The 22,665-nt window shown below is 39.5% G+C and overlaps 1 protein-coding gene across 1 annotated transcript; it reads left to right on the forward strand.

Annotated features, from left to right (window-relative positions):
* Positions 1 to 1,095: 1,095 nt before the first annotated feature.
* Positions 1,096 to 22,573, forward strand: LOC133517258 (arylsulfatase I). Its single transcript, XM_061850485.1, has 12 exons — positions 1,096 to 1,540; positions 5,410 to 5,569; positions 7,295 to 7,454; positions 7,819 to 7,913; positions 8,428 to 8,495; positions 10,382 to 10,535; positions 12,640 to 12,797; positions 14,548 to 14,696; positions 18,179 to 18,318; positions 18,684 to 18,834; positions 19,250 to 19,366; positions 21,022 to 22,573. The coding sequence occupies exons 1-12, from the start codon at positions 1,460 to 1,462 to the stop codon at positions 21,188 to 21,190; spliced, it is 1,602 nt and encodes a 533-aa protein (XP_061706469.1). The 5' UTR covers positions 1,096 to 1,459; the 3' UTR covers positions 21,191 to 22,573.
* The last annotated feature ends 92 nt before the right edge of the window (positions 22,574 to 22,665 follow it).

Below are 22,665 nucleotides of genomic sequence, written 5' to 3' on the forward strand. Positions count from 1 at the left end.
TAAGATATAATAATCTGTAATACAGATTCTGGTCATACTGAACAACTTTCAATATGTGGCCAAACTCAAATAAGAAAATCATCCTATATGTTCTTAATATCCCATAGAACGCGAAGGCATAGGCGGGAAACGCCGTAGTCCATAATAGTAGTTTTATTTCTATATTTGGAATTTCGGTCAATTGCCGACGCTGGGTGCGCAAAATTGCCTACCGGTGTTTCGTACAAACCAAATTTTCTGAAAATTAGGTATAGGAGTTTCTTTTTCTGTGACAAAGGATCAAAATGCTCAGAAAAATAATCATCGACTTAAAACGCTTAAAAAAGAATTCTAAATACACGTAATCAAATTTGTTTATACGGGACGCCCGTGGAATGCTAATATTACGATTCCAAATAGTACTATTACCACAACACATGAAATATAAGAGTGTAGTACACATATAAGACAACTCTCGTTGACCAGAAAGACCCCCCCTGGGCTCCTAACTGTGGGAGCTACATGAATAGGTTTTCTCAAAAAATGAAAGAAGAAATTGGGTCACTAAAAACTTGACTAGAAAGACTTTAAAACGCAGAATTGGTATTTTTGTCCGCTTTTAAAAGTTCAAAACTACAATGAAAGCATAATAAAGACGTTTTGCCAAAGAAAATTAAATTCTTAACTCGACTGGACGTCGATCTCGATACCTCCCTCACGGGAGGTATGAGTGGCCGCTTTCGGCTACAGCGTCTGTCGCGGGTCGCTCCCCACCGACCGGTGGGGAGGTCTATTGGCTGTCATTTGGGGGACGGTGTGTGGGCCAGCTCTTCGCTACCGATCGTTACCCAACCCCAAATTCTTAACGTATAAGCGTCATTGACATATATCTAAGGAAGGGCCTTACGGGCTATTGCCCGATTCTTATTAGAATGGGCCAGTAAAGGAGTATCACGCGCACGAATTCGAGCCAATCGTGCAGTCTAACGCCACAACGCGATTGGTTGACGAGTTCGCATCACGCGCGCGGTTAGTCGCAGCTAAAAACACACAACTTTTACTTGCGTTAGACTATACGATTGGCTCGAATTCGTGAGTGACACCGGTGAACTGGCACCATTCTAGTGCCCGTAAAGCCCATCCTTAGATATATGTCAATGATAAGCGTATAATAAAAATATATAAATATTTATTGGGTTAAATAGTATACAATTTTATTTATTTATTCAATAACAACGCATTGTTTGTGTTACATTAGGTATGTGTTGTAGCTTTGCAAGTTCACTGCGATTCACTCGTCTAACTCTCATTTCACGGCTCTTTCCACTTTAAGTTGACCCTGAGTTCCATAACTAATAAACGATATCAGAGTTCAGGTTAACTAAAAATACATTTTGCCTGTGGCGATGTGCTCGGCGAAAATTGTGATTAAAAATTAGGTGTAAAGTACCGTGGGTCAGTGTTTTTGCGACTGGCAGCCATGCTGCTCGTATTGTTGCTTGCGCTGTGCGCGTGCGTCGACGCCCGACCGCACATTGTGATTATCGTGGCCGATGATCTTGTGAGTAACCTACCCTACCCGCTATACATTTGGACATTTTGAACTAAACTGTAAATGTACCAATTGGGTACTTGACACATGTTGAATATTATAACAAAATTTAGTTAAATGGATAGAAAATGAGCCATCCATTATAAAAAAGAGGAATTTAAAAAATTATATTGAGTTTATAAATTTTTTTGTCTTTCAAAAATAGAAAAGAAAATAGTACCATTCGATTCCTTACATTTTATTGAAAAATAAATTGTATGACAACTGGCAATTTCCTTGATCTTCCTTACATTTAGGACAAACGTATATGATGTGACGTCACAGCACCTTATCATTTTGTTAGAGGCGTTTCAATCGCCGAGTGCGAACGTCAGACTTTAACTCTAATTTCTGACCTTTGTGTTGCTTAAATGCCATGAGTCCTATATAGACATTTGCAGGGCTCGGAACCGGTTTATTTTTAAATCCCGAAATAGCCCAATATTTTTAATTATTTTGTACTCTTTACGTAGGACTAGATCTTAGACTTCGCATTATTAGATAGTCCCATTAAAAATGAAATAAACCAAGGAACGAAAAAGAACGTAATAAAACCGGTATTTTTTGTATGAAGAAAAAAGCGGCCAAGTGCGAGTCGGACTCGCCCATGAAGGGTTCCGTACCATTTATGACGTATTAAAAAAACTACTTACTAGATCTCGTTCAAACCAATTTTCGGTGGAAGTTTGCATGGTAATGTATATCATATATTTTTTTTAGATTTTTCATTCTGTTATATTAGAAGTTACAGGGGGGGGGACACATTTTTTCACTTTGGAAGTGTCTCTCGCGCAAACTATTCAGTTTAGAAAAAAATGATATTAGAAACCTAAATATCATTTTTGAAGACCTATCCATAGATATCCCACACGTATGGGTTTAATGAAAAAAAATTTTTTGAGTTTCAGTTCTAAGTATGGGGAACCCCCAAAATTTAATGTTTTTTTTTCTATTTTTGTGTAAAAATCTTAATGCGGTTCATAGAATACATCTACTTACCAAGTTTGAACAGTATAGCTCTTATAGTTTCGGAAAAAAGTGGCTGTGACATAAACGGACAGACAGACGGATATGACGAATCTAAGGGTTCCGTTTTTTGCCATTTGGCTACGAAACCCGAAAAACCGGTTCCGAGCCGTGGACATTTGATCCTCAGGAAAATCAAGATCGTTTGACATTATTTACAAAAAACCGGCCAAGAGCATGTCGGGCCACGCTCAGTGTAGGGTTCCGTAGTTACTCTTCCGTCACAATAAGCTAAACTGGAGCTTAAAGTATAGTAAATTGTTAACCAAGGGATGAAACGGTACCTTTCACCCTAGTTAAACAAATAGGCTTTGCATAATCAGTACCTAATTAAAGTAAGTCTTTTTACTATGAAGGGAAAACTTTTTGCGATAACTCAAAAACAGCTAAACTGATCATGTCCGCTATAGTTTTCATTTAATGTCTTTCTTAAGCTCTACTTCCACGATTTTTTTCATATTTTTTGGACCTATGGTTCAAAAGTTAGAGGGGGGGGGACACATTTTTTTTTTCTTTCGGAGCGATTATCTCCGAGTATATTCACTTTATCAAAAAATGTTTTTTGAAAACCCCTATTAGTTTTGAAAGACCTTTCCAACGATACCCCACACTCTAGGGTTGAAGCGAAAAAAAAAATTCACCCCCACTTTACGTGTAGGGGAGGTACCCTAAAAAAAATTAAATTTTTAGATTTTTTTGTACGACTTTGTCGGGTTTATTGATTTATATATCCATGCCAAATTTCAGCTTTCTAGCACTAACGACCACGGAGCAAAGCCTCGGACAGACAGACAGACAGACAGACAGACAGACAGACAGACAGACAGACAGACAGACGGACATGGCGAAACTATAAGGGTTCCGTTTTATGCCATTTGGCTACGGAACCCTAAAAACAGTCAAGTAGCCAATTGGCATCAAATAATGATGACCCAGATCAAGTTCTATAATTTGGGAACTTCTAAATATCCTGAGAGTAAGCTAAGCTGACAGTTACGGGCGTGTATTTCTTGTGAGACTACAGCAGAATACTGTACAATAGTACATATAGTAAATCATACTTATACTTTTTATGGCTTAAAGTACAGTAACTTTTATTTACGTTACGTGGCTCCATATTACTGTATTCTTATATTTATTACCACTGATTTTGCATATTTCGGGTTATTTGTATTATTATCTGTATACTCGCAGATTTATCGAAGCCGGCGGCTTAATCAATTTGGCATTATTACGCGTGCAACACAGCGAAGTTCGTTTTTGCTTCAAGATCTTAAGATAGTCGTGATTTTTATTTAGAAATTTGGGCATAGTGAGGGACTCAAAAGCACAACCCGGTTATTTAACTCGTTAAGCGTTCGTTGCCCTGGTTAACGCTTATCTGTGTTGGTATAAAACCTGCAGTGTGCAGAGTCATTTTTTTAAATATATACTATGATAACACGCCGTAAATAAAGTGTTTGTTTTTAAGTAATTTTTTCTGATACAAAACATATTGAAAGCACTTATGACTCCATTCATTCTGGTTCGTTCATAACTACCTTTTATTCTTAAAGTATAACCGTAGTAGATGGATATTATGACGCTAAAATACAAAAGTGATAACTAGTGCATGATAGCGCTGTTGTTGCCTAGGTATATATTTATTTTAGATGTCGGCAACAAAATTTAGGTTAATAATATAATAAGGTAACAAGGTAGTATAAAATCACGATGGGCATTAAATGGAGCATGAATGCGCCTTGATTTTTAACCGACTTCTATAAAAACAGTCATTCATTGGACTTACAGCCCTGAGCTAGGCTTACGGCCTCCATTTAAGTACTCGGTTGAAGGTGAAGGTGAAAGTTACCCTTCCCAGAACCCCTATAGTGTACATTTATTCGATAGCATGGCGTGACGTACGCGTTTGCGTTATGTCTCTTTTGTACGGGATTTAGAAACAGCGCGCCAAGTGGGACGTTTTGAAAACTCAAAAAATGCGTACGTCACGTCTCGCTATCGAATAAATTTACACTAGGGATACAGATATCTCCATTTCGTCGCTATACTTAAAACTCAAACTCGTATCTGATATACGTACCTACCTACATATCTAATATATAGATACGAAGGTTGAGTAAGTATAGCGACGATTTACAATGTTACGTATGATTGTGTTTTTCGTACTTTTAATTTTATGATATAACTATGATTATTATACAGTATTATTGAACAATGATATTTTGCCCTCCATTAAACATCGATTAAAACGGGTGACTGTATAGAAATTCTACATACTAAAGCGATGTTTTGATTATACATAAGTAAAGGCACCTATAGATACTTTATTTCTTCCTCAAATGGCGGACGTTGAAATATTACATATTAACCGAATGGAAGTCAAGGCCAGAGGGGACCGAATTAACCCAGCGTATCCTACTGCAAAAATGACTCTCTACCACTCAAAGCTAGATTTTGACAAATTGGAACCAATCTTTGGAACAACAACATAGAATGTCTAAAGTAGTAAGGATTTCTGAAATCAACGCATTGATTATTTATATAAATTCTTTCGTAAAGACCTTACGGGCACTACGAAGTGGTGCCAGTTCGTTGGCGCACAAATTGCTTTTGTACACAATTTTGTCGAGTGCACATGTTCGCTCGGAATTATATGAAAGGCCTATCTTTACTTTTAAAATCTTTGCATCAACGTTCATTCATATTGTCGGTTAATAAAGGAAACGAACTTGTGACAAAAACAGTTAGCTTTTGGATCATTAAAGATTAAAATTAAGAAAGTACTTTAGCCTCCTAATTTTTTTGCAAAGGGCTGGAATGACGTGGGCTTCCACGGCTCCAACCAGGTACCAACCCCGAGCCTGGACGCCCTGGCCTACTCCGGGCTGCTTCTGCACAACTACTACGTGCCGCCCATATGCACGCCGTCGCGGGCCGCGCTCATGACCGGGAAATATCCCATACACACCGGTGAGCATAACGTGCACGACACGACCGTTAGTAGGTACTCCAATATCTCATTATCTCAATATCGCACCCCATCAGGAAACAACAAAACACATTCTCCTACACTGCAAACAGGTAAAAGTATACAGGAGCAAATACCTAGGGACTCCGTGCACACTAGAGGAGGCAGTTAGCAAACTGAAAACATTGCTAGGCTTCGTGGAGGAACTGGGGTGGTTAGAGTAGCGCTACCTCAATTTCACGCAAAATAGACACAATGGTTGTCGATTTGCGGAAAATGCCCAGAAGCACTAATTAACTAGGCGCACCCCATACGGGCCGAAATGAAACACCGGTCTTATTGATGGTCACGGAAATTTGTCTATTGCACTAAACAAAAACACACGACCCATATTAGCCTCCTGAGACTTTTTGCAGGTAGGTATATATTCCAGAATCTATTCAGAAAGCGGTTCCTGGGCTCACGAAGCGGCAGGTCATGATGATAATACAAAACAAATGCTTCTGGGTCTCAGGAGGATAGAATTTCAACCCGTGTCGGGTGCGCTTTGATGAATACAACAGAACACCCATCAATACGACGACCCTTGGAAATGCCTAGTCAGAGACAGTTGAAGACACAAAATCAGATCAAATCTCTTTCATCTTAGAAGAAAATGGTGACAAACTAATTTTTAGGGTTCCGTAGCCAAATGGCAAAAAACGGAACCCTTATAGATTCGTCATGTCCGTCTGTCTGTCCGATTATGTCACAGCCACTTTTTTCCGAAACTATAAGAGCTATACTGTTCAAACTTGGTAAGTAGATGTATTCTATGAACCGCATTAAGATGTTTACACAAAAAAAGAAAAAAAACAATAAATTTTGGGGGTTTCCCATACTTACAACTGAAACTCAAAAAATCTTTTTTCATTAAACCCATACGTGTGGGGTATCTATGGATAGGTCTTTAAAAATGATATTGAGGTTTCTAATATCATTTTTTTCTAAACTGAATAGTTTGCGCGAGAGACACTTCCAAAGTGGAAAAAAGTGTGTCCCCCCCCCCCCCCCGTAACTTCTAAAATAACAGAATGAAAAATCTAAAAAAAATATATGATATACATTGCCATGCAAACTTCCACGGAAAATTGGTTTACGTCATAAAATTTAAAAAAAAAAATTTTTTTCATCAGACCCATACGTGTGGGGTATCTAGGGATAGGTCTTCAAAAATGATATTTAGGTTTCTAATATCATTTTTTTCTAAACTGAATAGTTTGCGCGAGAGACACTTCCAAAGTGAAAAAAAGTGTGTCCCCCCCTGTAACTTCTAAAATAACAGAATGAAAAATCTAAAAAAAATATATGATATACATTACCATGCAAACTTCCACCGAAAATTGGTTTGAACTAGATCTAGCAAGTAGTTTTTTTAATACGTCATAAATGGTACGTCATAATTATAATATTAGCTGAAAATTGTTGAGGATTAGAATTTTCGTTCGCCGCGACATCTATTGTCAACTAGCAGTACTGCTACTGATAAATTCCGCTACTTGACGCTAGATATCGACTACGAAATAACTCGCGTTTCGGTAAGAAAACTGATGTATGGAGTTACCACTCTTTCTTTACTTATATTTCTCTATAATTACTGCTTGCCCGTATTCAGATAGAGCTATTGAGTAGCGTTTGTGGCCGACGACGTTCTTTGCAGGCTGTAACTTTTAAACATTGATGAACAGGCATGCAGCACGGCGTGATATATGGCATGGAGCCGAGGGGGCTGCCGCTGTCGGAAACATTGCTGCCACAACACCTACAGAAGCTGGGCTACCGCACGCACCTCGTCGGCAAGTGGCATCTCGGGCATTATAAAAAGGAATACCTGCCTTTGAATAGAGGGTCTGTTTAATCACTGTACGTAGATTAGGCAGTCGCACGCCGCTCTAGTGTTCGTCACCAATTCACCATATGATATCTCGAACACTAAAGGAACCGGCCTTCGAATAAGCGGTTGATATACCTATATATTATCCTGCTTAGTCTTTATTTCATGGAGTTGCAGGACTCCCATTGTCGAAAATCTAACAACAACACCGCAACAACGACTTGGATGTGGCAAAGGATTGTATGCCACAATAAACGATACTTTTTTGTCAGAAGAAAAAGTCGAATTTATCAAAATTGCCAGAGTATATTTTCACAGAAAAGTTTATGGTGACACCTTCACACCTTGTCATTGCAACGACTCCTAACATTCTTGCAGGTTCGAGAGCCACACCGGGTTCTGGACGGGCAGGATCGATATGTACGACCACACGTCGATGGAGCACGACACATGGGGCACCGACTTCAGACGCGGTACACTCACGATCATTATCTTTGCTAATGGCATCTCTGAATCAACTCATTACTTCCAAGGTTTTTCGGGATCGCTGTTTCTTAATTTTTATTTGTAACTAACCTATGTTCTCTTATTTATTTTTTGTTAGGGATTAATGCCCACTGTGCACAGTTGAGCTCATTGCCGTTACGTCAATATCTGATGAGGTCCGTGGAGAAGTCAAGGAACCTCTTCAAAAGTATTAATATAATGCACACTTTGATTTAGGTATTTTTAATTATACTCTTTACTCCAGTATCCACATTTTTAATAATAATATACACCATTCCGTCAAGTGGCACTGCTGATGAAAACGATGTTAGACTGTTTCGTGAAGTCGGTTCGTTACAAAAATGAAGAGCGTACCGAATTCATTATTTGCCCATTTAGATACAGCGCATCGGGCTGTCTCGGTCTGTGAATGTTGTTTTTCATTATGCTGTAAATTGTCTATTTAAAAGTTAATATATACCTATTTGTCGATAATTTTAGGCATGCAAGTTGCACACGATTTGTTTGGGAAATACGCGACAGATGTCTACACGGATGAAGCCATCAAGGTACGTGGCAAATTAATTGTTGTATTCATTTCAAATATACCTAATAAGTTCTAATAGTGTTTGTTGGTCTTCCCCATTTATCAGCCTCCGTTTCAAAGTAAACAATGTGCAATGTAGGAAAACAAGTATGGTTATCTAAGGCTGCCTATACACTAAGGCCGATATAAGGTCTCCGCTAATTTCCGCCTCACTAGAACGGCAGACACGGCAGCCTAAACGTGCAGGAGACTCCTATTAAACGTGTAGGTACGTATATGTTGTTACAAGCTTTTATTTAACTTGCAATGTAACTACATATCGTCAGGTGACAAGCAAAAGTCACTAATTACTAAAAAATAAACAAACAAAAATCAACCTTATTTTAGTAGTCATAATATGGTCCATTATGGCCATAGACCTATATTACTTCGTTGTCTGGAAGAGATCGCTTTTTAGCGATAAGACCGCCTGTTGTCTGCCTCTAAATTTAATCAATGGTTTATTTTTCTTGTATATTTTTACTGAGGTATGCCAATAAAGAGTATTGTATCTATCTATTTATCTACTTCGATTATGGCTATGAAGCTAGGAACGTGACCTACTTACTTCCCGGTTACCGATGAAACTAAAATATGCATATATATGTAAGTCGGGTGACAATGCAATATTATGGTATCATCGAACGGATCTGAGTATGGAGACAGAAGGTAGCCATAGGAACTCTGTGATAAAACAACACCAACAAATTGTATTTGGGGTTTGTAGAATTGTCTCGATGGGTATTATTATTATTTTTTTATACTACGTCGGTGGCAAGCAAGCATACGGCCCGCCTGATGGTAAGCAGCCTCCGTAGCCTATGTACGCCTGCAACTCCAGAGGAGTTACATGCGCGTTGCCGATCCTAAACCCGCCCCCCCTCATTGAGCTCTGGCAACCTTACTCACCGGCAGGAACACAACACTATGAGTAGGGTCTAGTGTTATTTGGCTGCTGTTTTCTGTAAGGTGGAGGTACTTCTCCAGTTGGGCTCTGCTCTAGATCTGGAATGACATCCACTGGTTGTGCCCTACCACACAAAGAGAGATGACATTCACAAAGCCCATACCTCTCTTTTGGACGTAGTTTAAGGACGTACCCGGGTCCAGTTGCCTCTGGAAAGAAAAGTACAGTCAGCGATAAAAGCGTGTACCAAAAAAGGAGTTTTTGCCAAAAACTTATAATTCTTAATTAAATCGCTCGTAACACTTGCTCTTCTATCCTCCTCTACCTGTACTTATTTTGGGGTGAATTTCTTTCCCATCATCCTTTCTTACAGAACCCCAAATTTGTTTGCTAAGTTGTTTTGTGATAATTCTTATCAAACTTGATGATGTACTCATTTCCTACAAACTCGTTAGGAAACCACAGAGTGCACTTTAAGAATATGAACAGAATATCAGAGGGCATACCGCGAAAACCGAAATTTCGTTATCTGCCTCTCTAATATCACTCTCGCATCGCATATTCGAGTGGTATGTTTACCACTAGTTTTACACTGACATATTCGCTAGCATTTGCGTAACTTTCTATGCATCTCGCTCGTATTCGCATAGGTATCAGTGCAACCGGATGCAGTGGCGGGGCACGACAAAAATTTGGTGTGGGCAAGTTACATTTTTTAGCGATGCCCTCTGGGAGCGCAAGAAACAACGAATACGTTTTTACGTTACGCCGAGTTATAATATAAGTACTTATTTGCCCTCGGACTGCGAGGCCGTAGGCGATCACCCACGTCGCCCATGCCTAGCGCCGCCTACGCCGAGATGTATAGAAAGTATTACGAAGACGTTAGCGAATATGTCATTTTGGCGCTCCTCTAAGGCAGTCGTGGTAAGACTACGTTTTGTAGGAAATATTCGTTCCAGGTGATCACAGCGCATAACAAAAGTGAGCCACTGTTCCTTATGGTAGCGCACTCTGCCGTGCACAGCGGGAACCCCAACGAGTTCATCCGGGCGCCCGACAGCGAGATCGAGAGGTTCAAGCACATAGAGAATTACCAGAGGAGAAAGTTTGCTGGTAGTTAAATGATTATCTATATAAATAAATATTATAGGACATTATTACACAAATTGACTAAGCCCCACAGTAAGCTTAAGAAGGCTTGTGTTGTGAGTACTCAGACAACGATATATATAATATATAAATATGTATAAATACTTAAATACATAGAAAACACCCAAGACTCAGGAACAAATATCCGTGCTCATCACACAAATAAATGCCCTTACCAGGATTTGAACCCGGAACCATCGGCTTCATAGGCAGGGTCACTACCCACTAGGCCAGACTGGTCGTCAAATAATAATACAAGCAAATAGTATAAAATGTGTAAGACTGATTTGTGTGCTTGTGCTTCTAATTTGACAGATAATATAGATGGCGCTACGTCCGTTCAATGCGATAACTCTGGTTGTTATCTAAAAGTTGTTATTTGATAATTCAGTGACAACAAAATATACGACAAAGTACAGTTCCATCTATTTTCAGCTGTCAACCCAACTCTCAGAGTCTGATAAGCTCAACTAGTTGATTATGTTACTAAGTTTAGTCAGTCTTTATAATGCTTCAATTATAGTTTTGCACCGGTAACGAAAGTTAGGCAAGATCAATATATCTATTGAAAATATGGAGTTGTCAGTACCCAAGTATAATAATAGGTAAGTATATAAAAAGTTAAATATAAAATCAATACCAATAGTGGCATCTACAACAATGATAAAACATAAAACACGCGACGTTTTATGGAGACCCTTCTGTAGATAATTTACTTCTCTTCGGCGACAATTACCAAGCAGAATCATCTACATATACCGACTACTTACTCTTCTTCTTCCTCGCGTTGTCCCGGCATTTTTGCCACAGCTCATGGGAGCTTGGGGTCCGCTTGACAACTAATCCCAAGATTTGGCGTTTTTACCCAGAGGGTAAACTAGGCCTTGTTGGGATTAGTCCCGTTTCCTCACGATGTTTTCCTTCACCGGAAAGCGACTGGTAAATATCAATAGTTATTTGTTTTACAAGGGGGCAAAGTTGTTGTTTAACTGCTCATGCTAATATTGATCCCATCAAAAACAATACTTGTCAAAAAAACCAAGTCTCGCAACTCAGTTGTTCTGCGGTAAAAAGTTGTGAGATCCATGTAATACCAAGTCGGTTATTAATTTATTCAGTCTCTACTTAAGCGACTTTCTGTCTTAATACGTCCAGTCTCTAAGACCACGATCGTGGTCCATAACAATTGAAAATCAATTGTGTCTGGAATCTCCGTACTCGAAGCATTAAGTTGTTACGTAATAATTAACAGCATCTTATAGTGACGCATATCAATATTATAATTCTTTAATGTTTTATATAAATATATTGAGACTTGGCCATCGCACTAAATAATTGAATTTACATGTGTTTTCAGGCGATTGAATTTACACGTGTTTTCAGGCGATGGCCAAGTCTCAATATATTTATATAAAACATTAAAGAATTTTGGGCAGATACCCGAGCAAGCGAAAGATTCGAGAAATGGAATCTTGAGCGTTGCGAGGGTTTCAAGGCACGAGGGTTAAACAAACTTTGCCTCCGAGTTAAGACAAAAATTTTCATCCCACCAACGCGAGGAAACTATTAACTATAAAATACCAAAATATTCAAATGAAATCAAATCCAAATGAATGTAATAAAAAAAATCTCATTCAAAATCATCATTTAAAAGTCAAGTCTACTAGCTAACATAAGGAAACAACTCAAAATTTGTATCTGATTACTTTGCCCACATGTGGATAAAATGCAACTTTCTCATTCGTTTTTGAACAATCAAGAGGGCCTTCAACTGGTAAAGGCGTGGTGAAAATGATATTTCGTACATTAAGTTCCGAAAAACTCATATGTATATACGAGCCGGGGTTTGAACTCGCGACATCCGGATTGCAAGTCTCACGCTCTTACCGCTAGGCCACCAGCGCTTCCAATGATAGCCATCATGCATGCTACACCGATTGGGCATGCAGCACGTTGCTGGCTGCAGCTCCTTCAGACGCGTGTGACGACCGTTTCACGTACTAATTTTCTTAGGTAGCTCTAGATTCGAGACTTAATCAAAATATTAAATACACTTCTTTGTTTTCAGCTGTATTATCGAAACTGGATGAGTCCGTGGGCAAAGTGGTTGTGTCCCTCCACGGGGCGGGACTGCTGAATGATACGATCATCTTGTTCACTACCGACAACGGCGGACCGGCGGCAGGCTTCAATGACAACGCTGCCTCCAACTACCCCTTGCGAGGGGTGAGTACAACAAGCATGTAGTGTCGGCCTTGTGGTCCCTATGTTGGACATGATCATAGTTCACCACCGACAACAACGCGGCAGGCTTCAACGACAACGCCCTACTCCAACTACCCTCTGCGGGTATGAGTACGACAAGCAGGTACTGTCGGCATTGTGGTCCCTGCTGGACACGATCATAGTTCACCACTGACAACAACGCGGCAGGCTTCAACGACGACGCCCTACTCCAACTACTCTCTGCGGGTATGAGTACGACAAGCAGGCACTGTCGGCATTGTGGTCCCTGCTGGACACGATCATAGTTCACCACTGACAACAACGCGACAGGCTTCAACGACAACGCCCTACTCCAACTACCCTCTGCGGGTATGAGTACGACAAGCAGGTACTGTCGGCATTGTAGTCCCTGCTGGACACGATCATAGTTCACCACTGACAACAACGCGGCAGGCTTCAACGACAACGCCCTACTCCATCTACCCTCTGCGGGTATGAGTACGACAAGCAGGTACTGTCGGCATTGTGGTCCCTGCTGGACACGATCATAGTTCACAACTGACAACAACGCGGCAGGCTTCAACCACAACGCTACAATTACGCTTTCAACTACAAAATCAGGGAATGCTGGTCTTGTGGTGGCGCGAGGCCTGCTGAACACACGACGTAAAAAAAAACATTTGATAAAATGTATTAAAACTACAAAAAAAACCCTGTGTTATGTACTTATTACCTACGTAATACATATATTTATATCCGATAAATCGTCGTTAATTTACTCATTTAGAGAAAGACATTTTTTTATCTTTTTAATTAGTCAGCTATCAGCCTGGTTTGTTATGAAGCAGTTGCAATTTCATCACAATTTTAAGAAAAAAAAGGCCGTTTTGTGTCGAAAACATTTTTCTTCTACTTTTTCCTAATCAGAACTCGGAACAAGATACTAAATATAGTACAACCAAGGTAAATGGCAGCAATTTTGACAGCCGACAGTGCCCTATTTTAAACGTTAAACTTCTATGAAATTATGACGTTTACTCAACACTTGGCACTGGCAGCGGTTTTGATAGCCAAGCCTATCAAAATCGCTGCCAACTTATCTTGGTCTCACTCTATGCCGTTGAACGGATCCCCACTATTTTTGTTACACCCTGACATGGTTTGACATGTTTATTTTTTGTTACTTGTACATTTAAGTAGGTAACTTTATTTCTATACAATATTGATCATGTCTCGATGATCTCTAAATGTCATTGCCACACTTTTTCAATGCAAAGTTAGCTTGGTCCAACTCTACCTAACACAGCCTTGGACGAAATTTAGCTCGTGTTACGCTTAACTATTATAAAAAGATAGAGTGCTATGAGGCTGCCACTTACTTATAAGTGCAAGGCCTGAGTGGACGCTTGAGTTGGGCGTGCAGCGTGCATGTTAAACAAATCCAAACGTATAGGAGCGGCCTCAGTGCACGCTGCTCACATCACTTGTGAGCCCGACGCCACGCTGCACGCCCCGCCGAACGCTCCGCTTCGAGCGTCCACTCAGGCCTTAGACTCTTCTCTCTTGCTATTCTCGTCCTAAGTCCCATAGTCATTTTTGGCGATTTTTAATTTGAAACTTTTTTTATATCATTAAGTATATGTATGTAGTTCAAAATTCCATTTGAATTTGTCTTTTTAAAATGACATACTCAAATGGGACTGGAATGGGGATGGGACTTACGAAGATAAAAATAGTTGGCTATATGCAGGTGAAAGCTACGCTATGGGAAGGTGGCGTGCGGGGCGCCGCGCTGCTATGGAGCCCCCTGCTGCAGGCGAGGGCCCGCGTGGCGACACAGCTTGTGCACATTGCTGATTGGCTGCCTTCACTTATCAGCGCGGCCGGTGGCGATGCTAGGTAACGTTAAGTATACAGGTAATTGACCGAAGCGAAAGTCTTCGTTTCAGCTTGGGCAATCATTCTTTCGTTTAAGGATGTTCTCGGTCGCATTTCTCAACCAGTTCATAGGGAAATTTCTGCTCACAGAATATACCTATAACTATCCGGAATTGCATGTATCGCTAATTTTTGCGCTGGAAACGACGCATTTATAACTCTATTTCGAGCTAAAATTTAAATGCGAGTCTTGTTGAGTTGTTGCCTATTGCCTAAGTGATAAGATTTGAAATATAATGCCTAATATGAAAAAATTAGTTCATCTTAAACAGTTTCAATTTTATTTATATTAATTTGCGATACAACGAGGAAATGCCGCCAGCATCCTTGGTACAATGCCTCAAGAGTCTATTTTGGATTTAAGCTAGTTATCAATTTAGTTTAGTATTTGTTTAGTTACTGTAATATATATAATAAATATTTATTATATATATATATTTTTTTTATATTATAGCCTTTTGTCATGACACCCAAATGCTGTTTATTTGTTTATTCGTTGATGTGTTGTTAAATGTATTGGGTGCCCGCTTGCCAGTCGGCATAGGCCTCCTCCAGCCTTCTCCATTCGTTCCTGTCTCTGGCAATATAATAAATAACCATAAATATAATAAATAACTAAATAAATATATAATATATATAATAAATAACTAAATAAATATTTTCTTCATATGAAAGTTTTTTTAGCCTTACTTGGTTTAGTGTGCCCAAATAAAAATGGAACATACTTACAAAATTTTATTTAAGTAGGTGTTTTGAACTAACAACTGAAAACAAACACACGCTATTATAAACCAGTAGAAAAAACCTATATCAGCTATGAAGTTTACGTACGGCAGGGCTCCTTTTAATCGACACAATATTATTAAATTTCTCTGCTAAATAACAAAAATCAAAGGTACTGGCTTTAACTTAATAAATACATTAAGAAGTGCAGAGTTTTAAAAAACAATTAATAATCATATAATATGAACTTACAATCATTGAACAACTAACATTCTGAAAATTTAAAGTATCATTAAATTAAAAATATATTTGATTTCGACTACGGCCAGCCGAATAGCGCTCGGGCTTTCTCTATAATATTGTCCTCAGGGGTCAGTTTCCAATCTGAACCATTTGGCTGCTCTTCTTCTTGCGACCGAGTCTCGAACGAGCCTCGCGAGCAATTCTTTTGCCACCCATTCTTCACACTTGACTTATCCTCACGCTCATTTTTTTTGTTTCGGTCGACATCTCGGGGAGTTTTCCAAACGTCTATATCCTTGACCGGTTTTTGTGGTGCAAATAACGGCTTAGAGGACATTTCTCTTTGCCGCACCTTCTCATTAGACTTATCCTCACGCTGAAACTTTTTGTTTTGGCTGACTTCTCTGGGCGTTTTCCAAACGTCTGTCTCCTCCTTAACGAGCGATTTTTGTGGTGGTAAATTCGTAAATAAACGAGTAGAGGATTTTTCTCTTTGCCGCCCCATCTCCCTAGACTTAATATCCTCATGCTCATACTTTTTGTTTTGGCCGACTTCTCGAGGCGTTTTCCAAACATCTGTCTCCTCCTTAACGAGCTGTTTTGGTGGTGATAACACCGAAAATAAAGTATTAGAGGATTTCTCCTGCGGTGTTTCGAGAAAAGAGAAAGTATAGTCGCCGGCGCCTTCAACCTCTTCTATCACGTAAGTTATGCGACGGCGACTGAAGGATTCGTCCAACAAGCCTACATTACGCTCGTTGCTGTAGTTGAGACGATTCTGACTCTTCTTTATAACTGTTACAAAGTCGTAATACCTCTCAACGTTGCCTGCGCACTTGTAGCAGACGGTCGTGAGCGGATCGGTGTCTTCTATGACAACTTTTAAACACGCTAGGATTTTTTCCACTATGTGGGTTTTGCTGGCATAGTTACCGAATAGGGACACGTTAAAATCACTTTCAGTTAGACAGAGACGGCAAGAATATCGTGTAAATTTAGATTTTTCCATCTTTAGAAACTACTTATTCCACAAAATAATTTTTAAATATCTTACGTGGGTACATATATGTTATTTGAGAAGAAACGCAAAAATTATATACTTTTTCTTAAACGTGATTCGCGCCAAATATATAGTAATGTGCGGCGATTGGCTGATTGTTTTTTTTTTTAAAGCATGGCTACACTGTTTTTTAGCCTGAGTGGTTTATCGTGGGTAACAAATAACCCAACCAAATTAGGTAGGTTGTTTCTGGTATGTAGTCAACAATTTATAACGTGTTTTTTTTCCGTATACGGGTCGTATGGCAACCCTATTTATCGACATGGCCACAGCAACCTGATTACACATTGTTCTTCTTCTTTTTTAAAATTATGGCTTCAGGCCAGTGGGACTATTTCGCCAGTATCAAGGTCATAGGAGCTTACGGCTAAAATTGTACGATTTTATCAGCTCTTGAAAAGCGATAGCTCGACTTTCAAGTAGCACGTGAACTATACCGACCGTCGACTCCAAAAAGGTCCATTCACTGCACATTACCACATTAGTTTATAATAAGCTATTGATATTACACTTTAAATAATATTAATGAGCAAAAAACGAAGGAATTAATCACGAGGCGTGATTACCAAGTTGGCAGGAACCCACACATTGTAATCGTACATAAAAACCAAGTGGTGACAGTGACAGATGGCTTTCGCTTCCTCTATTGAATCTCATATATCTATGCTAATTCTCACCGTGGGCTCGAGGAGGAGGAGAAGGAGGATTCCAACATTTCAATAACTTAATAACCATTTACACAGCGCGAGAACTTGCATGCAACAGACAGCAACAATCGATACAATGCTAACTACAGACCAAATACCGCAATGTAACGGAAATCGCATGCAAGGTCTTGGTCCGTCTAAATATATTACATGAGCCTTGCCGACCCTAACACTCCGCACCTTCGTTGAGGTCTGGCAACCTTACTCACCGGCGACAGGAACACAACACTTATGAGTAGGGTCTAAGTGTTATTTGGCTGCGGTTTTCTGTAAGGTGGAGATACTTCCCCAGTTGGGTTCTGCTCTAGATCGGGAATGACATCCGCTGGGCCCTACCACAGAAACAAAGCGAGATGACATTCACAGTGCCCATACCTCTCGTTTTTTGGGCGTAGTTTAAGGACATACCCGGGCCCGAGTATGGAATTACTATGAAATAAAGTAATGTCATATTAGCAAACCTCTCCCCCCCCCCCCCTACATCGTCAGCCCATAATTTAAATTATTACCCTATAAACGTCCCCATTTTCCTCCGTGGAATATGTTAATATCCAGAGAGGAAAATGGGGACTACGTTTGTATAAGAAGCAGTCATGATGTCGTCCCCTTTCGTCTTAAAAATGCTACTTATTAACTTTAACTTACTTGCAACATGTAAATAGGTCCGACATGTAAAAAATATATTTATTCTTCTCATGTTTATGTTCCAGCTTACTGAAGAACATCGACGGACTAGATTTGTGGAATGAGTTGTCCAAGGACCAGCCGTCTAAGAGGACCTCCGTCGTCCACAACATCGATAACAAAGACGGGAGCGCCCTTACTATGGATAATTGGAAACTACATACAGGTATTCTGTTTTATATGTATTTACCAGTCTTTTCTAGGGTTCCGTATTTAACGAAAACATCATTAGGAACCCGTTTTTCTGGACGCTTTCGTGGAAATAGTTCTTGCGCCTATTCTGGAGTTCACATTGGAACTATGTCCCTAGATTAGATAAACTAGCCACGACCGCATGATTAGGAAGATGATGATTGTACCAAAAGCGGTTGAAACGGAACATTGTATGGAAGTATCTTGGTGTCGGGCTATGCCTATATATATTGCCGGCGTTACTGAACAGATTGGGATATTTTCAGTGCGTAACACATGAGGGTAAATAAGTAAAGTTAATAAAAGTTACACAACCAAGTTAACCTAAAACTTTTTCAGGCTCGTCTTACAACGGCGCATGGGACTCGTGGTACGGGCCGGCTGGACGGAATGGCTCATACGACCTGGACGCGGTGTACGGCGGGAAAGTCGGCACTATCCTCGGCAAGATGGGTCTTATGCCCACGAGGGAGAAAGCTGGCCTACTTAGGCAAGTATAAGCACATAAGGGAAGGGGTTACAATACAAGTATAATTTATCCTACAAATTGTCCTATCCAATAGTGTCCTATGCAAAAGTTTATTGTATCCTTCCTTCTCCTTTTTAACCTCCTTTAACGGTCTGTCTAGAGCAGTAGTGGGCATGTTTTCTTCAAGGGGGCCAGAAAGTTTAAGTAGTTTAAGAGGAGGGCCAGAATTGCAGCAATTTTTTTTGATTTGCGATTATCGTGGGCCACTAACTATTTCATTGGACCGGTGGCGGGTCGCCTAAAATCCTTTCGCGGGCCGGAACTGGTCCGCAGACCGTACTTTCTCTAGAGGATTAAACACATTTTTGCTTAATGTTCATAACGAATAAATGAGGCTTTTTTAAGATCGTGTTTTTTTTAATTGGTATTTTTTTAGGAAAGCTGCTACTGTACAATGTGGCAGCGATCCAGAGGTGGTGTGTAAGCCACTGCAGAATCCATGCCTCTTCAACATACGAGATGATCCCTGCGAACGGGTCAACTTGGCCAGCAAGTAAGCTACACTTGAGACTCTTGAGAGCAACGAAAACGGGCCAGATTGGATAGAAATTTCAATACAACCTGACCCGGTTTTTCTAGACTTGAGTGTATACTGTATATCATCATATACGAGTACCTGATAAGCTTTATTTCCCCAATAATCAAAATGATTAAAAAGGCATGGCGCCTATCGAGTACGGCATGTCCTGTCGGAATGCACGAAGGTTGATATTGACTGTAGCCGCCAGTGGCAGATTTGCAGAGTCAGCCGCCCTAGGCCCCAGGCCCTGTATTAAGTACTAGTACCTGGGCGACCGAGCGTTGCTCGGTTATAACTATTTATTGTAATATGGTGGTTTATAGGAGATAATCTTAACTACATTTTTTTACTAAATTAAACTTGTCTAAAACAATAAAAATTAAAAAAATATATATATAAACTTTAACATATATAAAAAAAAACAAAAGTTAGTCACCGGGCGAGATTCGATCCCGTAACACTCGTTTCTAGCAGTCCGCGTCTTAACCCGCTGGGCCAGACGGACAGTGGCCGACAACACGAAATTAGCGACCATATTCTGCGTCGAAAGAAAAACGCATGAAAACTCGAAAACACGCGTTTTCCCAAACATAAGACTAATCTAGATCGATTGTATACCCCCAAAAACCCCCATATACTATTCATACTAAACGTAACTGTCACCCCATACGTGAGAATAACAGCGCCCTCTTTACATAAAGAAACTCAACGATATTATTTTTTTTCTTTTCATATTTATTACATAATACTATATACTTTGGTGATTTGTATCTATTATTATATTCTAAGCTACGAAAATATATATATTTTTGGCCTATGAGGGTTCAAGTTATTTTTGTTAAAAAGGATTGGCCTGAACTGAAACGTCAATGGCATGGAATGAAAAAAAGATCATATGTCAGCCTACCCTTCCCATTTGAAAAAGACAGTAGCCGACTTTCTCAGTACCCATCATATAGGTTGACTACCGAGTGCCGCCCCTAATATCTCGCCGCTCTAGGCCTGGGCCTACTTGCCCTTTAGGGTAAATCCGCCACTGGTAGCCGCGCGCGTCAGCAGTGGACGTCTTTGACGGCAAAAGGAGGTAATACTAGGTTTGTTAGATAATATGGAGTATTACTGCAATGTTCTGTCGCCAGAGTGCAGCACTAGCACCTCTTGTAAACCATAGAGTAACTTATACATACTGTGCCTTAAACTGTTTTTGACAAGTTTTCACTGATATTAAAATATGACATTGATACATCAAGGCGGTTTGTTTACAAACAGCCTACCGGGAAACGCGAAGAGTGATAGAGAGGTAAGATAACGATATTTCGATTTTCTTGTTTCGCAGTTATAGATCCTCAGATTGTAATGGATTGGGGTAGTGGCGCCCCCTACACAAAGTTTCGCGTAGTATTCCATACTATATTATCTTCTCCGCCGCAAACTTCAGATAAAACTATATTAAACTTCCCTACTGTTACAGTTAGACCAAGATAACTTTGCAACAATTTTGATAGCATAGACTGTGCATGTGTTATTTATACGTTATAATTTCATAGAGGTTTGAAATTTAAAATAACACCTGGTCTATCAAAATCGCTGCACACTTATATTGGTCTAACTCTTCTTCTTTGTTACAGAAATCCACAAATTGTGCAAAGGCTTCTAGAGGAACTCCGCGTCTTGAATCAGACTATCGTGCCCCCAAACAATAAGGCGGACGACCCACGCGGAGACCCCAAGTTCTGGGGGCGTGTGTTCACCAACTTCGGGGATTATGAGATAGAAAACGGCTCGCAGTGCCGATGAAACTGTTTTCACTTATGGTCGCTTTTATATTAAACTTTACCGGTCGTCTGCGGCAAACGACACAATTTTATCGTCAGCCAAAACAGAAACTTCGGTTGGACTGGACAACCGAAAATACAGTTTCGGTACAGCCTAGCTGACATAAAAGGCTGGCTTAAGAGGGAAAAATATCTTTGCGATCCTAGCGAAATAACGGTAATTTTTCTATGAAATTCCATTTCGAGAGAAAACGTTTTCCACTAACTAAATCTTTACAAATCAATTTGATTTAGATGTCGATCGCTTCAGCATAATATATTCTAGGTTTATATGTTCCTTTCGCTTTAAATAGGAAAACCTATAAACGTAATTTTTTATTGTGTCAATAACATATTAAAAAATCATGGGGAATGTAAAATGTTTAGAAGTGGAAAAACGTTTTCTCCTTTTGTATGGACGATCTCGAGATATACCTTTCTCTTAAGGGGAACGGCTATGGTGGCGTTACATCAAATTGTGTAAAAATATTTTGTATAATGTTAATACTCAGAGGGATCTTACGCTGTCGCACACTTTCGTCTTAAGAGGCTGTCAATACCTAAAGCGCGCACACTGTCTATTTGTATCGGAGTAAATGAGATAGCACTATCGCATGTTACTGGGCCTGGGCAAGGGAATAATAAGAAAAATATTTAAATAAAAAAAAGTGGATTATTAGTGTAATATTTTACTCAATAGCGGTTTAGATATAAATGTTTTGAAATTGTGATTTTAATTGCAGACCCATAAGTCAAAACAATAAAGACATAGAACCGTTTAATTGTGATTTTAAGACCAATCTTTGCAATTATTTTCTATCGAGTCGATTTCGTTCAATCATGTATCGAGTACAACCACGGTCTTTGAAATATAATTAATATGAACATATATTTTTCTTACTTGACTAAAACAAATAGTCTTTCTTAAAAAACTGTTTTAGTAAAATCAATTTCAAAGACATTGGGTGTTGACAGCCTCTTAAGTACCTATACCTATGATGGCTTCGAATGACATTCAGTGCAAGTGTGTGGAGCTTTTTAATTATGGAAGGTAGAGGCAAGGAACAAAATCTCCTTAGGCAGAACTGTTGCAAAAGTGTCCAGCTGTCAGCATAAATAATAGTTCCAAATCTTTCCAGAGTAGCGCTAGAGTAGCTAAGAACCTAGGCGTTATTGACGGAGCATTGCAAAAAAGCAATGCAATGCAATATTCAAAACCTTGAAATCTCAACGGTACAGTACAAGCAGTTAAAACTAGAGTTTGTACATATCACATGCTTAAAAACCTGGATTGCATTTGTTTTTCAAGTTAAAATTAAATTGTTATGAAGTGAGTGCTATAAGTAAGTAAACTAAATTAAACACATTCCCCAATTGTATTTTATTTGTCTCACCCGCCAAGAGTTTTCCTAGTGTGTAACAATGAACCCGACCATAACCCGACCAAATTACATAGAT

The sequence above is a fragment of the Cydia pomonella genome, chromosome 4 (assembly GCF_033807575.1).
Source record: "Cydia pomonella isolate Wapato2018A chromosome 4, ilCydPomo1, whole genome shotgun sequence".
Taxonomy (NCBI): Eukaryota; Metazoa; Arthropoda; class Insecta; order Lepidoptera; family Tortricidae; genus Cydia; species Cydia pomonella.